The sequence below is a fragment of the Protomyctophum bolini genome, assembly GCF_963924005.1.
Source record: "Protomyctophum bolini genome assembly, chromosome: 2".
Classification (NCBI taxonomy): Eukaryota; Metazoa; Chordata; class Actinopteri; order Myctophiformes; family Myctophidae; genus Protomyctophum; species Protomyctophum bolini.
Window position 1 is genome coordinate 31,957,654 of NC_137863.1, and position 17,500 is coordinate 31,975,153.

At 47.0% G+C, this 17,500-nt stretch overlaps 1 protein-coding gene across 1 annotated transcript in view; it reads left to right on the forward strand.

Annotated features, from left to right (window-relative positions):
* Nucleotides 1–17,500, forward strand: part of cbfa2t2 (CBFA2/RUNX1 partner transcriptional co-repressor 2) — a 40,937-nt gene that overhangs the window by 11,525 nt on the left and 11,912 nt on the right. Inside the window, exons 2-6 of the mRNA XM_080784436.1 lie at nucleotides 9,608–9,766; nucleotides 10,783–11,027; nucleotides 11,341–11,430; nucleotides 16,333–16,526; nucleotides 17,183–17,478. Coding sequence (XP_080640562.1) covers nucleotides 9,634–9,766; nucleotides 10,783–11,027; nucleotides 11,341–11,430; nucleotides 16,333–16,526; nucleotides 17,183–17,478 — 958 coding nt within the window. The 5' untranslated portion in view covers nucleotides 9,608–9,633. The remainder of the gene's footprint in view (nucleotides 1–9,607; nucleotides 9,767–10,782; nucleotides 11,028–11,340; nucleotides 11,431–16,332; nucleotides 16,527–17,182; nucleotides 17,479–17,500) is intronic.

A 17,500-nucleotide genomic window follows, 5' to 3' on the forward strand; every position in this document is an offset into this window, starting at 1 on the left:
AAGTATATACAGTTGGAGGAGGTACAGCATTTTGTAAACGTTGTGCCGTTGTGTCTCTCTCTCACACACACACACACACACACACACACACACACACACACACACACACACACACACACATATACGTTACCTAAGTAAAAGTATCAATACTGCAATGTAGGATATACTCTGTTACAAGTAAAACTCTGGAATTCTAAATGTACTTGAGTAAAAGTACAAAAGTATTGACATCAACATGTACTTATAGTACCAAAAGTAAAAGTATAGTCATTATGTGCAGAATGTCCAGTCCAGTAAAGTGCACCTCCTCGACACCTCAAAATTGTACTTATGTATACCTTCCACCATGCACTGCAAAACCCAGCGTTCCTGTCTCTCTCTCTGCCTCCCTTCCATGGTCTCTCCCCTCTCTCTTTAGCTCCCCTCCCCCCTCCTTAAGCTCTCCTTCCCTCTCTCCCTCCCTCTCTCCTTCCCTCTCTCCTTCCCTCTCTCCCTCCCTCTCTCCTTCCCTCTCTCCTTCCCTCTCTCCTTCCCAAGCAGAAGAGCAGAGTGTTGACATTGGGTCCCATCCAGTCATGTAGTCTGCAGCAGGGCCGGGGGAGGGGAGGGGGCAACCAGAGCCAAGACAAACAGCTTGGCTCGGCCTCTGATGAAACCAAGTAAAAACAGTATTTTCTCCCCTTGTTACCCCCCCAAACCCCCCCTCTCTCTCTGTCTCTCTCCCTTTCAGAACTCTGGCGCCTCTCTCTCTTAACGTGCAGACTAATTTCTCCTTCCCTGTCGGTGCTTGTCGTCCGACTCACCTGAGTTATACTCAGTTGTTCAAAGTGAGGATATTGTACAGGGAGAGGTCTTTAGGCGACAGAGTACACTCCGCTCCTCATCGTTGTGTCTTTAAGTAGCACTAGGGAGGGATGGCAGTGCTGACAGAACAGAAGTGTTTAGGTTAGTACCCTCACCCAGGTTCATTTGGGACGGTCCAATATTTTTTTGCCAGTTTGACAAATACCAGATCTGCTATTTTTCAATGGCTGAAGCATAACATGTTTAAAACACCCAAAGGGGTTTCTGTCCAGCATGGGTTAAGTTTACATTTCAACATTGTTTGTGTGTCAATCAACACATTTAAGCGTCCCGGTTTAGGGAGCTGATAAATAGACTCTATAAATTCATAATCTTGCCGAAAACGTTTTCTGTCACGCGCTATAGCTGAAAGCACGGTGAACATATGAGCCGCCAGGCGGCCGTCTCTAAAGCGACGGCTGAGAGGAGAGTCGGACGGGAGACCAACCAAATGAAGGCCGTACTTAGTGAACAGTGGAGGAGTTGTCTGCGCCTCCTAGGGAGAAATACTACACATAAAGATCATTCAACTGACGTGAATGGAGGAAGGAGCGTGTGGCTCCTGTTTATCAGAGATCTGACGCACACACGCAAGCACACACACACACACACACACACACACACACACACACACACACACACACACACACACACACACACACACACACACACACACACACAGCCTCCTAATAACACTGAGTAGGTCCTTGTTGAGCCTATATTTACCAGGCTAAGGACGTGTTGAACCTTCAGCTGTGTGTGTGTGTGTGTGTGTGTGTGTGTGTGTGTGTGTGTGTGTGTGTGTGTGAGGCACGAGCGCAGAGCGAGACACTCCTAATGGCATCTGTTGTTTGACGTGCACTTATACTAGTGTGTGTGTGTGTGTGTGTGTGTGTGTGTGTGTGTGTAGCGTTTGACTGCACATGATATCATGCAAATGTGTGTGTGTGTGACGTGTGACATGCAGGCTTATCTGCCGTCGCAAATGCCCTGTGTGGAGAGAGAGAGAGAGAGAGAGAGAGTGAGAGAGAGGTGGTGTTTTCGACAGCAAATTTGGATTTGGTTTTAGTCATAGTCTTTTGAATAATTTTTATTTTATTTTCCCATTTTAGTCACCTGTAATGTTTTAGTGTCGACTAAATCTACAGTTGATTTAGTCGACTAAAATGTATTTTGGCCGGCCGCCTTCATGGCGTCGTAATGACTGATTTTACACTTGCTGAAAATAGCCGATCTACAAGCTCACGACGCGTCGCAAGCGCGTCGCACACGTTGGCTATTTTCAACCAAGCATAAAATCACTAGTGGAGAAGTCATGTTATGCTTAGTTGCAAATAGCTAATTAGTCTAGTTTAAATTTTTATGACGAAGTTGTCAGTATATTTTGGTCATAGTTTTAGTCATCATGGCCTAATGTTTTGTCGTCGACGAACATTTAGTAGTCGACGAACATTTTCCGTCATAGTTTTAGTCAACAAAATCAACACTAGAACGTGTGTGTGTGTGTGTGTGTGTGGTGTGTGTGTGTGTGGGGGGGGTAGTGGATGTAGTGTAACAGATGTTTCAGTGTATTGTGGGCCGTGCACGCGGGCCGGCCGGCCGGCCGACCGGCATGGGACCAGGTGCAGCCTTTGTCTCCTCTTGTCTTTAAGTCCACTCCGCTCTCACCCCCGCTCGCTTGCATTCAGCCGCCTTGTGCCTCTCTCCCCTCCCCCCAACCACCCCCCCAGCCCTCCCACCCACCCCCTTGTCGGGGTCTTGGAAGGAACACGTGTGTGTGTGTGTGTGTGTGTGTGTGTGTACGTGCGCCATGAGTTAGTGCAAGAGGCTTCTGCAACTTCCTTCTGCCCCTCTTTCTTTCTCTCTCTCTCTCTCTCTCTCTCTCTCCCTCCCCTCCCCCCTCCCCCTCCTCCTGCTCCCTCACAGGTGACTGTTGGAGGTCCCAGCTGGCCGGCTCTTGGCCGATTAGATCCATATGGTACAGGGGGAGGGAGGGGTGTGTGTGTGTGTGTGTGTGTGTGGGGGGGGAGCCATCAGTGGCACGACGGGCACTGCAAAGGCCAGATTAACCAAAGGCCAGATTAACCCCTTCTGCAGTGGTGGAAAAAGTACTGAAATGTTTCAAAGTTAAACTCTTGAGCCATAGCCATCATCACAAATGTGATGAGGTCAGCACATTTGGGCACATTTTTGGGCAAGTGGCTAAAGGCTGAATTTAGGCCAAGGAGTGTTTTTTGTGCAAAACTAATGCTTGGAATGTATTCAGAATCATGAAAACCCCCTAATCACAAACCCACATGTCACGATTGTCACATGCTATAGCATGATGACATTTCCGCGATGTTTCCGTCAGACGGGCAGAGCAGGCCTCTCATTCTGCTGGTTGGTGGCCATAGTATTGTTTGTTGCGTGTGCCCCCCTATATGTAGAAACCAGCCCGCATAGCAGGGAATTTGTCTTGGAGCTGTCAGTGATGGAAGACAGTCCACGGCCGCGGCCTGCATGTCCTCTCCACTCACCTCATCCATAAAGACAGACAGACAGGCTGAGAGAGATACCAGCGTTCACACTCACATCACTGTCTGGGGTACTGATAGGCATTACTGTTCTGACACGCATGCATGCACACACACACACACACACACACACACACACACACACACACACACACACACACACTCATTGCTGTGCTCACAGCTGACAGCAACTTCTCACAACAGGCAGACACAAATTGGACTTGATAAACCCTAACGTTAGACTCATTCTGATGTGGAAGGTGTGGGATGAACAATGACTGCCATCCTTACCCAACAACCTTAAACCTTAAAAAACCTTGGCTTAAACCTTAAAAAAAAGTAAATCATGTCAAACCTATGTGTAATCTTAAACATAGGCTACTAGCCTTTTCACTTTTTAGATGTATATCTTTTAACTTTAGTCCAAATGTACACCTCACACAGTCCTCTCACGGCTGACCCCTACTGGTTGGTCTTAGGAATTGATTTATTGGAATACTTTATTTTAGACAGAAATGTAAACAGCACAAGGCACGGTCGGTCACACATTTTAAGGATAACACCAAAAAAGGTCCTGGGGACTTGTTTCCATTGTGGTCCTAAGCATGGTACTATTGACAACCATGTGTTTCCCTCTGCCACTGTTCAATTATTTTTTCACCTGCCCGTGCTTAACTGTTTCTAATTAATTCAACCACACTATAGCACCAATGTCTAATCAACCAGTTAACCAGCTGCAAGCTAGTTCTGGTTTGTCAAGTGTTTACGTCGCTGTTCTTTTGACAACCTTCTTCTAAAAGGTTTCATCATTCCTGTTTGTTTTTGGCTTTTTGACGACTGCATGGTTTTTGTGTGTGCGCCTGTGTGTGTGTGTGTGTGTGTGTGTGTGTGTGTGTGAAATCACTTTAGACTGTCTGAATGCCTGATAGTGTCAATCAACTGCACACACACACACACACACACACACACACACACACACACGGTCCTCAAGTCCTCAATTTATCATGTTGTGAAAGCAGCCCTGGGAGCTCGTTAGATGCCCCCCCCCCCACCTGCAGAAGCAGAGGCAATTAGGCCCACCTGACTGAATGTTCTAATGCAGACGAGTGTCACCTGAAGCCGAGCAAACAAGAAGCACCTGGGTAGCAACCACAGCTTATATCAACAGATGCATATCAGTCGCTCCTCTCGCCTACTCCTCTCTCCTCCTGGATAACCACCACTCGTCTTTCCAGAGCAAATAGATATCAAATGAAAAGCAACTAAAGGACGAAAGGACCTCCAGAGTACTACAGACTACATCCTAGATTGAAGAATTATTTCGTACCGGAACGGCAGACTATAAAGAGCCCAACTGCAGTGACTCAACTCAGCGGTTGGTAGGGGCTGCAACTATAACGACTGTCTTCATAATCGATTATCATTGATTATCTAAACGATTAATGGGACTATATGGCACTCATTTAGCTCTCATCACCTTATATGAGTTTGATTTTAGGTTCTTTTAGACATTAAAGATTAATAATTAATTCAAAAATACATTATTCTATTTTGCTCAGCTGCTGATTATAGGCTCAAAAGGGAAAAAAACTATGGCTTATTGGAAAAACACACCCAAAAACTACGATTAATCATCGTACATGTTATTTTTTTGTACTGGCATTTAGGGTTAATATGGATGAGAACTATACACACCGCAGCGTTTTCGGCAACTGGTTTTGTAATAATGCATGTTACGTGTTCCACCGTGTCAGGGTTAGTTATGGGGGGCGGCCTCTTGCTCATCTCTGTTATGTTCACAGACGTTTTCGTGTGTGTGTGTGTGTGTGTGTGGCGAGGCTGGTGCTTTATTGTGTGCACCTGCCCTTTGTTCCATGAGAGAGAGAGAGAGAGAGAGGCGCGACAGGTGGCATTCAGACGCAGACAAACACCTTTCAACCTCCTGGACCACGTTCACCTGGGTTAACACTGGGCCATGTCGGTACACTGTGTGCGTGTGTGTGTGTGTGCGTGTGTGCGTGTGTGTGCAGGATGCATATTTGCTTTCTCGCTGCTGTTAACAGCTGCCTCCTGTCAGTCGCGTGCGTGTGTGACACTGTGTGTGTGTGTGAGACTGAGCGTGTGTGTCTGTGTATACACACACACACACACACACGTTTGTGTTACTATATTTGTGAGAACATTCTTAGGGCGGCTTTAAATACGGCTGAAAGTCCCCTGAACAATATCTACAAGCTCACAGAGAGCTCACAGAGAGCTCACAATGGCGATGCGCCACATTGTGAGCAGTAGATCTGCTATTTTCCAAAGATTATTTGTTTATACATTTGAAAACTTGACATTGGACATTCTGCTTAGTGAGCACTTTCTACTTTTGATCATTTTACTTAAGTAAAAACAATTGAGTACTTTTCCCACCACGGACTATAGTTGTGGGGCCATTTGGTAGTAACACACACACACACACACACACACACACACCTGATGTCTATCTCCTACCTCGTTCATTCCGTTCTGTCAGTGGCTACACATGATGTGCCCCGTCTTTAAGAAGAGTGTGTTGTGAACACAGCTGTGGCCTAATTTCTCACTGCCATGTGAAAAGAGATGGGATGCAGAAGGAAAAGGAGACATGTGTGCCGCCGTCGTGTGTTTCGCCGCCATGTGCATATTTGTTACAGCCTGTGGTTTTAATTTGGACACATCATGGCTGACTGCACAGATGTATGGATGTAATGGGGCTTTTCTTTTTGTCTTAAATACCTTTTCAAGATGTTGTTGCAGAACGAGATATGTCCGATTGATCTACTACCACATATTGCTATTACTGTGTGTGCGTGTGTGCGTGCGTGTATATAAGTTGTTTACATTGTAAACATGTTGATTCTGAGGCCATTACCTGCCCCGTTGATTCTGTTATTGAGACGTCATCCTTAATTTCCTGACCATACGGAGTAGTGAGTGTGCCGTGTTTTGGATCGTGTGTGTGTGTGTGTGTGTGTGTGTGTGTGTGTGTGTGTGTGTGTGTGTGTGTGACTGTGTGTCAAAAGCCACAGGCTTTGCCTCCCCGTGGCGAGCTGGCACTGGCCGTGTGACAGTCCAAATGTCTGCATAGAGCCCTCCTTCCTGCCCCCCCCCCTCCCCCTCTCCGTGTTGGAGAACAGGTGGAACGATGGCAGGCTGATGAGGGGCACAGGGCCGAGAGAGAGAGAGAGAGAGAACAGGAGGTGGAGGAGTCATAGCTGTATAATGAGACAGATGAGTTGCAATATGAGGCAGGCTCACAGACAGCAGGGAGACAGGTTGCTGACGATGGGGTGAGCAGCGAGGAGAAGGAGGAGAGGAGGTGAGAGGAAGGTGATTGAGCAGGTGCAGCAGGCTCGCCAAACGCTGTCTCCATGGCGCCGTGCATCCCAGGCAGCAAAGCAAGCAGGCCCCCCCCTGACCCCCACCTCTGCGTCTTAACTTTGAAATGTGCCTAGATTTATGTGTACGTGCGTGCCTGCCGTGTGCATTCGCAGGTGGTAGAGTCTATATATAGGCGAATGTCGTGCAATCCTGTGTGTGTGTCGTTTTTTCCAGCATCGTTGACGTTGCGTTAGTAACTTTTATTTAACTACTGTCATGTTTAAAAAAAAAATAATGTGTTGCATTGACATATTGTGAGCTTGTAGATCGGCTATTCTGAAGTAAAGTAATTAATGAGGAAATCACCTTTTTGGGGGTGTGCATTTTCCTGCTTTTATATTATTTGTACAAATATTCTCCCAGCAGCGTTTCAACTTGTCAACCATCGTCCCAGCCCCTCCGGCGGCCCATGAAAGGCCACTGGGAGTTCATAGCAGTGTAAAAGGATATAGTGGGTGTCATTGAAGCCAAAGTCCTTTAAAAACCATGAAACCACGTTTTAAAAAGCTTGCTCTCCCCTGACCCGTGACCCGCCAAGACCTCGGCTACGTCTGCTAATCGCCCCCTTCTTCTCAAAGCAGTTTTAGAAGTGTCTGATCCACTCCTTTAAATGGAGACAGGATCCAGCCTTCATTGGACACCCCCCCACCAACCAACCCCCACCAACCAACCCCCACCCAGAGAAAACACAAAGACGCTCTCTGATCCCACACCGGCTCTACGATCCCCCCCCCCCCTCTCTCCGTATCCCCGTATCTGGTGGTCTCATTCATGAGTGATGACACATTGAGAAGTATGCGTTTAACATTCAAAAGCTTTCACGATCTCGTTAGTAAAGCGTGAAATAGTGCCGACCTCTCTCTCTCTCTCTCTCTCATTCTCCATTGTGTACGTCTCCTCCTCCTTCTTCTCCATAGTGGCTCAATGAGGTGGAGGCATTCTTTCACACAATGGTTCTTCTTCAGCACTTCTTCTGTTATGGATCTCAATTGGCTGGTGGGGTGGGGGGGGGGGGGTCGAGGACTTGAATCCAAGACATCTGGTTCTTTTGGTTGGTGTGTGTGTGTGTGTGTGTGTGACGTGACTGTGTGTGTGTGTGTGTGTGTGTGTGTGGGGCGGGGGGGGGTTTGCAGGGGTGGGCGTGCTTGTTTTCTTCAGCAACAACAATGGCCTGCGTAGACCTTAAGTTTCTGCATCAAGTGAAGCCATTGAGCTGATGAGCAAAGTTAGCGACGGAATCTTTTCTTTAACTCACCGGCCTCCTCTCTCTCTCTCTCTCGCTCTCTCTCTCTCCTCTTCTCTTCTCACACAGAGAGCCATCTGCTCGTGTGTGTGTGTGTGTGTGTGTGTGTGTGTGTGTGTGTGTGTGTGTCGGCTGACGGGACTCAAAGAGGTAAAACCCCTCCCTATACTTTCTCTGACTACAGTTTTCCAGAACCTCGTCCCTTCTTGATTCTTCCAACGCTTTTTGTTTTGTTTTGTTTGTCGGTCAATGAGTGGCTATACGTCGCCACGCAGCATTGTTATTTAAAATACAAACTTAGAGTCTGGCCTATTCAGATTGTACTGCAATTGTGACTGTTATGAATAGAAGTATACAAAGTGAAACTTAGTTTTTTAAACTATGTATATATGTAGAATAATTCTATCATTTGTCATTTTGCCAATCAAACATGGCAGTTTAAAAACATACAGCAGGATCTCCATTAGCCGGAAGTGTGGTGTGGCTTTCCCAATGTGACAAGAAATGCCCACGCTTGCACAGCATTCCACGAAAACACTCTCTCTGACACTGACCCGTGGATTAAAGTTCTCACAATCGCCATAGCTCTAATGCGTTGCATTTAGAGCTATGTTACTCTCGACTTCCGTCACTTGCATGAATGCAGACCAGCCTCTCGTCTTTAGAGTAAATAAAAAGATAGTTTTTGCTACTCACCAAAACAAAGGCGGGTTGTGTCATAAGAAAGCCTACTTTCCTTAGTGGAAGCCCCCCAACACACGTTTAAACGGTACTTTTTGGCCAAAAGGGGATTTTGTTTCCACCGGAAAAAAATGAGTTTTAGTTACTCCGCTGCGCCCTCCACCGATATTGCCCAGAGAATTGCCTCATAGAGAATAAAAACTCTGGTGAAAAAAAATCCCTTTTTGGCCAAAAAGTACTCAGAAGTGCTCCCACTAAGGAAAGTAGGCTTTCTAAAGGCACAATGCGCCTTTGTTTTGGTGAGTAGCAAAAACTTTCTTTTTATTTACCCTAAAGACGAAGCTGGTCTGCGTTCATGCGAGCGGCGGAAGTGTAGAGTAACATAGCTCTAAATGCAACGCATTAGAGCTTGTCTTCTATGTGGAAGCATCGCGCTGTGACACATTGTGAGTGCATAGATCGAGCTTAAAAATTGCTTATTTGCTATTTCAAGATTAGTTTATTAAAGCGTATTTGAAGTAGCAATGGAATGTTTAGAACCATCTTCCATAAAAAAAAAAAAAAAAGGTCTTGGAAATGCCATAAAAGCGAAGGTCGATAGCTCAAATCTGTGATTTCTTTACGCGGAACAGCCGCAGCATAGGTTTTAGAACCACACTACCTATAACATCATCGATAAAACCCTTCAGTCGTGATATTTTTTAAGTTTTGCTTTAATTATTCCATTTGTGAAAAAGGCCAGCTCAATTACTCAATCACTGACTCAAGTACTGAGCTGAGGTCAAAGCCGACCTCCTCAATTAAGAACAGCTGACTGGCAGGGGGCAAATTAACCCTGGTGCAAACGTAGCTTCCGAAACCCACTACCATTGCTGACTCTCTCTCTCTCTCTCGTCTCCCACCCTTGTGTCCACAGACAGTAGAGAGAAGAAGAGTCCTGCCATGCCCGGTTCTCCTGTGGATGTGAAGATTCACTCCAGACCAGCCCCAAGCAGCAGCAACGTCTCCATCATGCCTCCCCTACCCTCTGTCAACCCCAGTGGGCCACGGCCAGGATCCTTCTCTACCACAGCATGTAAGTACATAAGGCCTGGGACTGGTAGAGAGGCAGGGGCTGGAAGAGGGCACTTTTGGATGAAAGAAATAGCGGAAATAGCAGATCTACAAGCTCATTCATTGAACCTTTTATTTAAATTCTCTGAGAGACCATTGAGGGAACCGCTCATTTACAATGATGCCGAGATTACATAATATAAACAATAAAAACAGAAATACAACAACAATTGGTTAGTTACAACAATCCGTTAAAACAATTATATCAGTTAAAACAGCAACATACAGGTGATGGACGGAGTATATTCCTAAAATGACTAATTGATGCCAGGGTATTAAGTTTAAGTTCTTGTTGCGAGAGATTCCAAGAATCAGGTGCACCGATGCTGAAAGCAGCCTTTCCAAGTTCAGAGTTGGCAAAAGGGACTTTCCTACCAGGGCTTTATATATGAAGAGGTGCCAGTGATTATTGCGTCTTTCAGTCAGAGAAGACCAGCCCACATTATCATACAGGGTACAGTGATGAGTATCATAGAGTATCAAGCGACGTGGTAAATGGTAAATGGTGCATTTATATAGCGCCTTTATCCAAGGCGCTTTACATAGATTGTGCATTACATTCACCCATTCATACACCGATGGCAGCGGAAACCATGCAAGGCACCAACTAGCACATCGGGAGCAATTAGGGGTTCAGTGTCTTGCTCAAGGACACTTCGACAGTAACTCTGGGGGAGCCCGGGTTTGAACTGGCAACCTTGCGGTTCCCATCCAGGCACTCTACCCCTGAGCCACCGCCGCCCTGAGCGCCTCAGGGGTTTTGATATCAATAAATCTCCGTCCTTCTATTAATCCCGGGGCGACGAGCATTACTATTTGATAGGACGGAGTCGGAGAACTCCGTCTATGCCGCTCAGCTCCCGACGTGTAGGGACTGTATATATTTGTGAGGGACTATGTGTATATATATGAATAATCGCCTCATCTTCCTCTGTCCCCGCCCCCTCCTCCTCTGTCCCCGCCCCCCATGCCATGCAGTGACCAATGGGAACCACCACTCCCCGCCCACGCTGCTCAACGCCGTGCCCTCTCCGCCGCAGCGCTACAGCAACGGGCCTAGCTCCTCCTCCTCCTCGTCGCTGGCCAATCAGCAGCTGCCGGCCACGTGCGGCGCGCGCCAGCTGAGCAAGCTGAAGCGCTTCCTGACCACGCTGCAGCAGTTCGGCAACGACATCTCCCCCGAGATCGGCGAGAGCGTCCGCAACCTCGTCCTGGCGCTCGTGGTAAGCCCGCCCCCGTCAACCGCCATTGTTTTTCGATCTTTTTTTGAGTGGTGCAACCACTCCTATAGACAGCTATGTGTGTCCCTGAGTGGTGCAACCACTCCTATAGACAGCTATGTGTGTCCCTGAGTGGTGCAACCACTCCTATAGACAGCTATGTGTGTGTGTGTCTGTGTACAGTACAGTACAGTATCTGCCTGTGTGAACGCAGCATAAAGTCAATTAATATAGTTAACTTAACTAAATTTATTCATTTTTTATATAAAAAAGGTTGGATGACATTCTTACATGTTTCCTTTTGGTTTGTGTGCAGAATTCAACGGTCACCATTGAGGAGTTCCACTCACGACTTCAGGAGGCGACCAACTTCCCTCTGCGCCCCTTTGTCATTCCCTTCCTTAAGGTAAAAAAAACTAAAACGTTTAGCCTACCTGTCTCCTTTTAAACACAGTGAACGCCGAAATGGGGGGGGGGACGACATTTTGGATGACGTCCCAACTGGAAATGACATCGAATGTTGCCCAACAGACGCCCCCAGCCTGTGGAGCGGTGCGATCGGTTTTGATATCAATAAATCTCCGTCCTTCTATTAATCCCGGGGCGACGAGCATTACTATTTGATAGGACGGAGTCGGAGAACTCCGTCTATGCCGCTCAGCGTGTTAAATATCTCCTCCTTGTTTGTTAACCACTTAACTTATTATGTCATAATAGTTGAACATTTGGCGTAAATAGCCGATCTACCTGCTCGTGCATGGTTGTGAGCTCGTAAATTGGCTAAGTGAGGACATTTGGTGTATAGAGGGGAAAAACGGAGGGGGATCAAGTATAGACCCCTGGGGGTCCCCGGGCCGCATACACCTACGCTTTCTATGGCAGAGGCAGCTCCCGGCAGGATCCGCCGGGAGAATCTAGATGCAGCTGCGCGACATGAGACTAATTAATTAGAGCGACAGAGAGAGAGAGGAGTGTGTGTGTGTGTGTGTGTGTGTGTATAGCGCTAGCCTGTGGCCTGTCAGAATATTAAAGGTGTGATGACAGACAGCCACTATGCTACACAGGATGGAACACAGAATAATGACTGCTTGCTGTCAAAGAAAGCTCTATGTTGTTCTATCCCATTGTGAACGGGACCCCCATTATGGTGTTTAAATCATTACGTTATACTTTAGCTATTGAAAAAATTGCAGATCTACAAGCTTCCATGCTACGAGCTTGTAGTTCTGCTATTTTTTGAAAAATAGTGAAAATATGGCACAAATCTTTGAATATATATTCTTTCAGAGCGATTTTTTTTACTCAAATCGTTGCTTGGGGGGGGGGGGGGGAGACACAACATATTTTCAGATGGGGGGTCGGCGGCCAAATACATATAGTTATGGAGTCTTTGACATGAAATACTTTGAGAACCATGCACTGACATAGATAGATTTTTTTCTGAAAACTGTCAGGATTTAGAAGACATTTGTAGAATCGTCCTCGGGTCTAAATGTGTTAAATACTCGTCGTCTGGACGATTTCATTACGGGTCGTGAGGGATAACGGCGTCGGGCGGCGAGGGAGTGACAGAATCATAATTTAAAGGCGAATAACACTATTTATTTATCACTGGAAGAAGCAAAAAAACTAGTGTTCCATACTGATTTAAAAACTAGTGTTCCATACTGATTTAAAAACTAGTGTTCCATACTGATTTAAAAACTAGTGTTCCATACTGATTTAGCGGATTTACCTACTGTGAGTTTTTGTTGTTGCCACTAACAGTGGTTCACATACACGTTATCAACAGAATTCAGTACAAAAAACGGCTACTGTAGAATTCTCCTTTAACACCTATCTGTCCCAGCGCGACCGTGCAAGCGGGGTCTATAAAAATAAAATAACCCATTTCGGTTTTCAAAACTTCGTCAGACTGCATGGCATCGAGCGGGGGGCGGCCTTGGGGGGAGGGGGGGGCTAGTGGCGTATTCTAAAAGGTGTGTTGATTTAACGAGCAGCAGGCGGGTGTAAGTTTAACGGCCTCCTGAGCCCCCTTTGTAGCCAAGGGGGAGCCTATACAAGAGTATACTTTTTAAGAGCTCCCCCCTCACGGAAAGGCAGCCCATAAATTAAGCTTCGAGTCAGTGCTCCGCTGTGTTCCTTTAGGGCCCGTACAAATCTGTTCTTTTTCCACTCCGTCCTTACCTTTCCTTCACCTCTGGAGGCCGTCTGTCTGTCTGTCTGTCTGTCTGTTGGTAGAAGAGTCCTTGGTTTAGCTAATTTATGACGCAGGGGCCCCTGGGGGGGGGGGTCAGATGGGGAGGTATCAGGGTCAGTGGTGGTGGACAGTTAAGAGGTATATATTTAGCACTGTATACGTACGCAAGTAATTATTTTTGTTGAGTATACCTATACTTTACTTGCAGTTTACTACTTGATTTATATTCCGGGATACTTTCACTCCACTCGAGGACAAAATAATATTGTACTTGTATGACAACGTACAGTATACATTATGAATTAATTATGTGTCTATATACTTTCACTCACATACTACTGGTCTTGAGTACTTTGTCTGCCACTGGGGAAGAGACACAGATAGACGGCTAGAGGAAGAGGAACGAGAAAGGGAGAGAGAGAGAGAGACGGAGAACTCGGAAGTGTGAAACATGCCTGTAAAGCGTTGCCTTCCCTCTTTTATGGGCTCCACTGTGCCATATGGAGCCACTGTGCCTCTCTCTCTCTCTCTCTCTCTCTCTCTCTCTCTTTCTTTTCTTTTTCATTTGAAGGGAGCATTCAGCTGCCAAGGCGCCGCCAATCTTCGCATATCCGCCCCGTTGGTTGGAACCCCCCAGAAAGCCCTCCGTCCGTCCGTCGTGTGCTCAACTGACACACAACACATGTGTCTGCTATAGCTGGGGCCCCCAGGCAGGCAGGCAGGCAGGCCCCAGTCGGCTAAACGAACTACGCAACGTTCCACGCGGCAAGTTCGATCGAGCCGGTGGGCCTCCGTCGCGCTCGAGTCCATAGCGTTATATATTTATGGTCTAGTCCGCAGTTGTTGTTCCGCGTTGGCTACAGAAGCAGTTGTTGTATAGGCACTTCTGACATGATTACATTGTGATCACGTCATCACAACAAAACGGTACTAGTTTTTTAGAGACGAAACCGAATAGTCAAAGAACCCGTTCTTTGACTATTCGGTTTCGGCTCTAAAATCAACTGAAACGAATACCAATCTTTTTTTCTTTTGCCACTATTCGGCCGAGTAGTTTCTGTGACTGAATATTGGGTGCAGTCCCTACATATTATTTTCATAATATGCATTGTTAAAACGGCAAAGAATGAGTTGGAACAGTGCTGCTTTTGCATGGGGGGGGACCACATTTGTCATTACTTTGTCATGACCCCAGAACCCAGCATAATATTTAAAAAAAAACACACACAAAAACCCCACTGTTTACCTCAAATTGCACTTTTGCTGGAGAGAGGGATCTTAGGTTTTGTGTAGGTAATGCAGATCAGAAGTTCACGGTTAACGGGTAGCACGCGGATGTTTAGTTGGTTGCCTAAATCAGGGGGAAAGAAGGAGGAAGTGGGATAATTACAAACACACAGGGCTCTGGTCTTCATTAAGCCATTTTGGGCGGGAACCCTTTTTGGTGTTTTAAGCATTATGTTATTCTTTAGCTGTTGAAAAATAGCAGATATACAAGCTCAAAGCGAATATATATTGTTAGAGAGCGAGTTTTTAACTCAAATCTTTGCTACTGGCAGGGTCCCTGGAACATGTTTTCATATATTTGGGGTCCTTGACATGAAAATGTTTGAGCACCACTGACATAGAAACATGGGTTTTTCAGAAAACTGTCGACGTCGGGCCTAAATGGGTTAAGGAGAGAGAGAGAGAGAGAGAGAGAGAGCTAGCTTATAATTTGATATCATATTTCATTGCATTGTGTTCCGCTTCCGTGCGAATCTTCGTATTGCTTTGTTCGTAACAAACGACTTGAATGAACGCTCTCTCTTGTTGGGGGGAAGTTGGCGTGCAGCGAGTTAACAGACACAAGATCATAGCGTCGTCGCATGACGCGCCGACACTGTGACAGCCATTACACAAAGCAGTGTTCAGGGAAAGCCACAACAAGCCAGGGTGGCAGCCACAGCAGGGCAGTCCCCACACACACACACACACACACACCCAGACTGTGAGCCTTAACCCATTCTGACCTGAGATCAGATTCTAAAAATGTCAAATTACATCCTGAAAAGGCTATGTTTCTATGTCACCCCCCCCCCCCCGCCCCGCCACACCCCGGCCCGCCACACTGCCTCCAAAGCCAGGCGCCTGCCTTCGACACGAGGGAGATCTGCTCTGTGTCTCTGCACTATGTACCCCTCTCTCTCTCTCTCTCTCTCTCTCTCTCTCTCTCTCTCTCTCTCTCTCTCTCTCTCTCTCTCTCTCTCTCTCTCTCTGTTACAGTGTTAACAGTGACAACGAGTAGTGACAGTGTGGTGTTCTGCTGAACGTCTCGTTGTATCTCGGAAAGATCTGGTCTCCTCAGCCTACTTAATGGCATGTTGTCTTTGACCATGTCTTCGCTCTCGCTTTTCCTGGAGTCACTGACTGGTGCATTTCCTTTTTCAGCTTTTCAACTGTATTTTTGATTAGCTGAAACAGTGCTCTGCTGATATATATATATATATATATATATATATATATAGTGCCCACTAGATATTTAAGAAATGACAAAAGCTCCACATTCGCTCTGCTCGGTCATTGTCTCATACCCCGGCCTAACCCGACTCCGCCAGATTGCGGCGGTATTGAGTTCACAAGTTCCTGCCTGGATCTGGGCTCTCTCAGGCAGAAACCATAAACCCGGAAGCAGCGGGACAAAAATGATGATAATAATTCTGAGTTGTAGTCTTGTTGGGTTGTGTTTACATTTGCACTGTGGCAGCACTTCAATACGTCATCAGTATCGCGTTGATCCCGCCTCTGGATGCTGATAGCATAGTTTTCTACAAATTTCAGGGGTTTACAGGGATTAATCAGGAGTTGTAGTAGCCACGGGGTAATCTAAGCAGTGGATATTGCTCTTGTCATCATGTATTTTTGTATGTAAATTGTCTTGTTCTTTGTGTGTGCGTGTGTGTGTGTGTGTGTGTGTGTGTGTGTGTGTGTGTGTATATACAGTATGTATATGTTCTGCATACTTGGCTGCTGGGTCGCAAGACAAATTTCAGTCTGAACTGACATTAAAGTACTATATATCATATCATATCAAACTGTGAATGTGTTCTTTGTGCCTTCCCCCCCCAGGCCAACCTTCCCTTGCTCCAGCGAGAGCTCCTGCACTGTGCGCGCGCAGCCAAGCAGACCCCGGCCCAGTACCTGTCCCAACACGAGCACCTCCTGCTCAGCACCACCCTGCAGGCCTCCTCCCCTCCAGACTCCTCGGAGCTGCTGATGGAGCCTCATGGCGACGCCGCCGGGAAAAGACACAGCCCCAACAGGTTAGTTATAGAGCCCCAACAGGTTAGTTATAGAGCCCCACAGCCCCAACAGGTTAGTTATAGAGCCCCAACAGGTTAGTTATAGAGCCCCAACAGGTTAGTTATAGAGGCCCCAACAGGTTAGTTATAGAGCCCCAACAGGTTAGTTATAGAGCCCCAACAGGTTAGTTATAGAGGCCCCAACAGGTTAGTTATAGAGGCCCAACAGGTTAGTTATAGAGCCCCAACAGGTTAGTTATAGAGCCCCAACAGGTTAGTTATAGAGCCCCAACAGGTTAGTTATAGAGCCCCAACAGGTTAGTTATAGAGGCCCAACAGGTTAGTTATAGAGCCCCAACAGGTTAGTTATAGAGCCCCAACAGGTTAGTTATAGAGGCCCAACAGGTTAGTTATAGAGCCCCACAGCCCCAACAGGTTAGTTATAGAGCCCCACAGCCCTCAACAGGTTAGTTATAGAGCCCCACAGCCCCAAAACATAGCGAAGAGCTTTGAAATAACAATAAAAAAAACTATAGCAAAGAGCTTAGAAACAACAATAAAAAACTATAGCAAAGGGCATAGAAACTGCAGCAAATCAGGCAAATAAAGCAGTGAGCATGAATAAGAACACACAGAATTTGAATCCTCTAAAAAGCCATTTCTTTGTCACACTGCAGGGGCAAAGAGAACGGCTTCCACGAGCGTCCGCCCGCCGCCGGCCTGGAGCCCTCGGCCAAGCGCATCTGCACCATAAGCCCCGCCCCCCGCCACAGCCCCGCCCACCCGCTGCCCATCATCGGCGCCGTGGGCGCGGCCGCCGTGGGCCACGCCTCCTCCCAGCTGCACCCCACGCCCCCTCCGCTGCAGCACTACGCCCTGGACGACATCGCGGCGCCGCACATCCTGCACCGCGAGCACAGCCAGCGCATGTTGGAGCTCCGCGAGCTGAAGGACCGGCCCCGGCTGCCCGGCGGTAAGAGAGAACGTTTACAGTT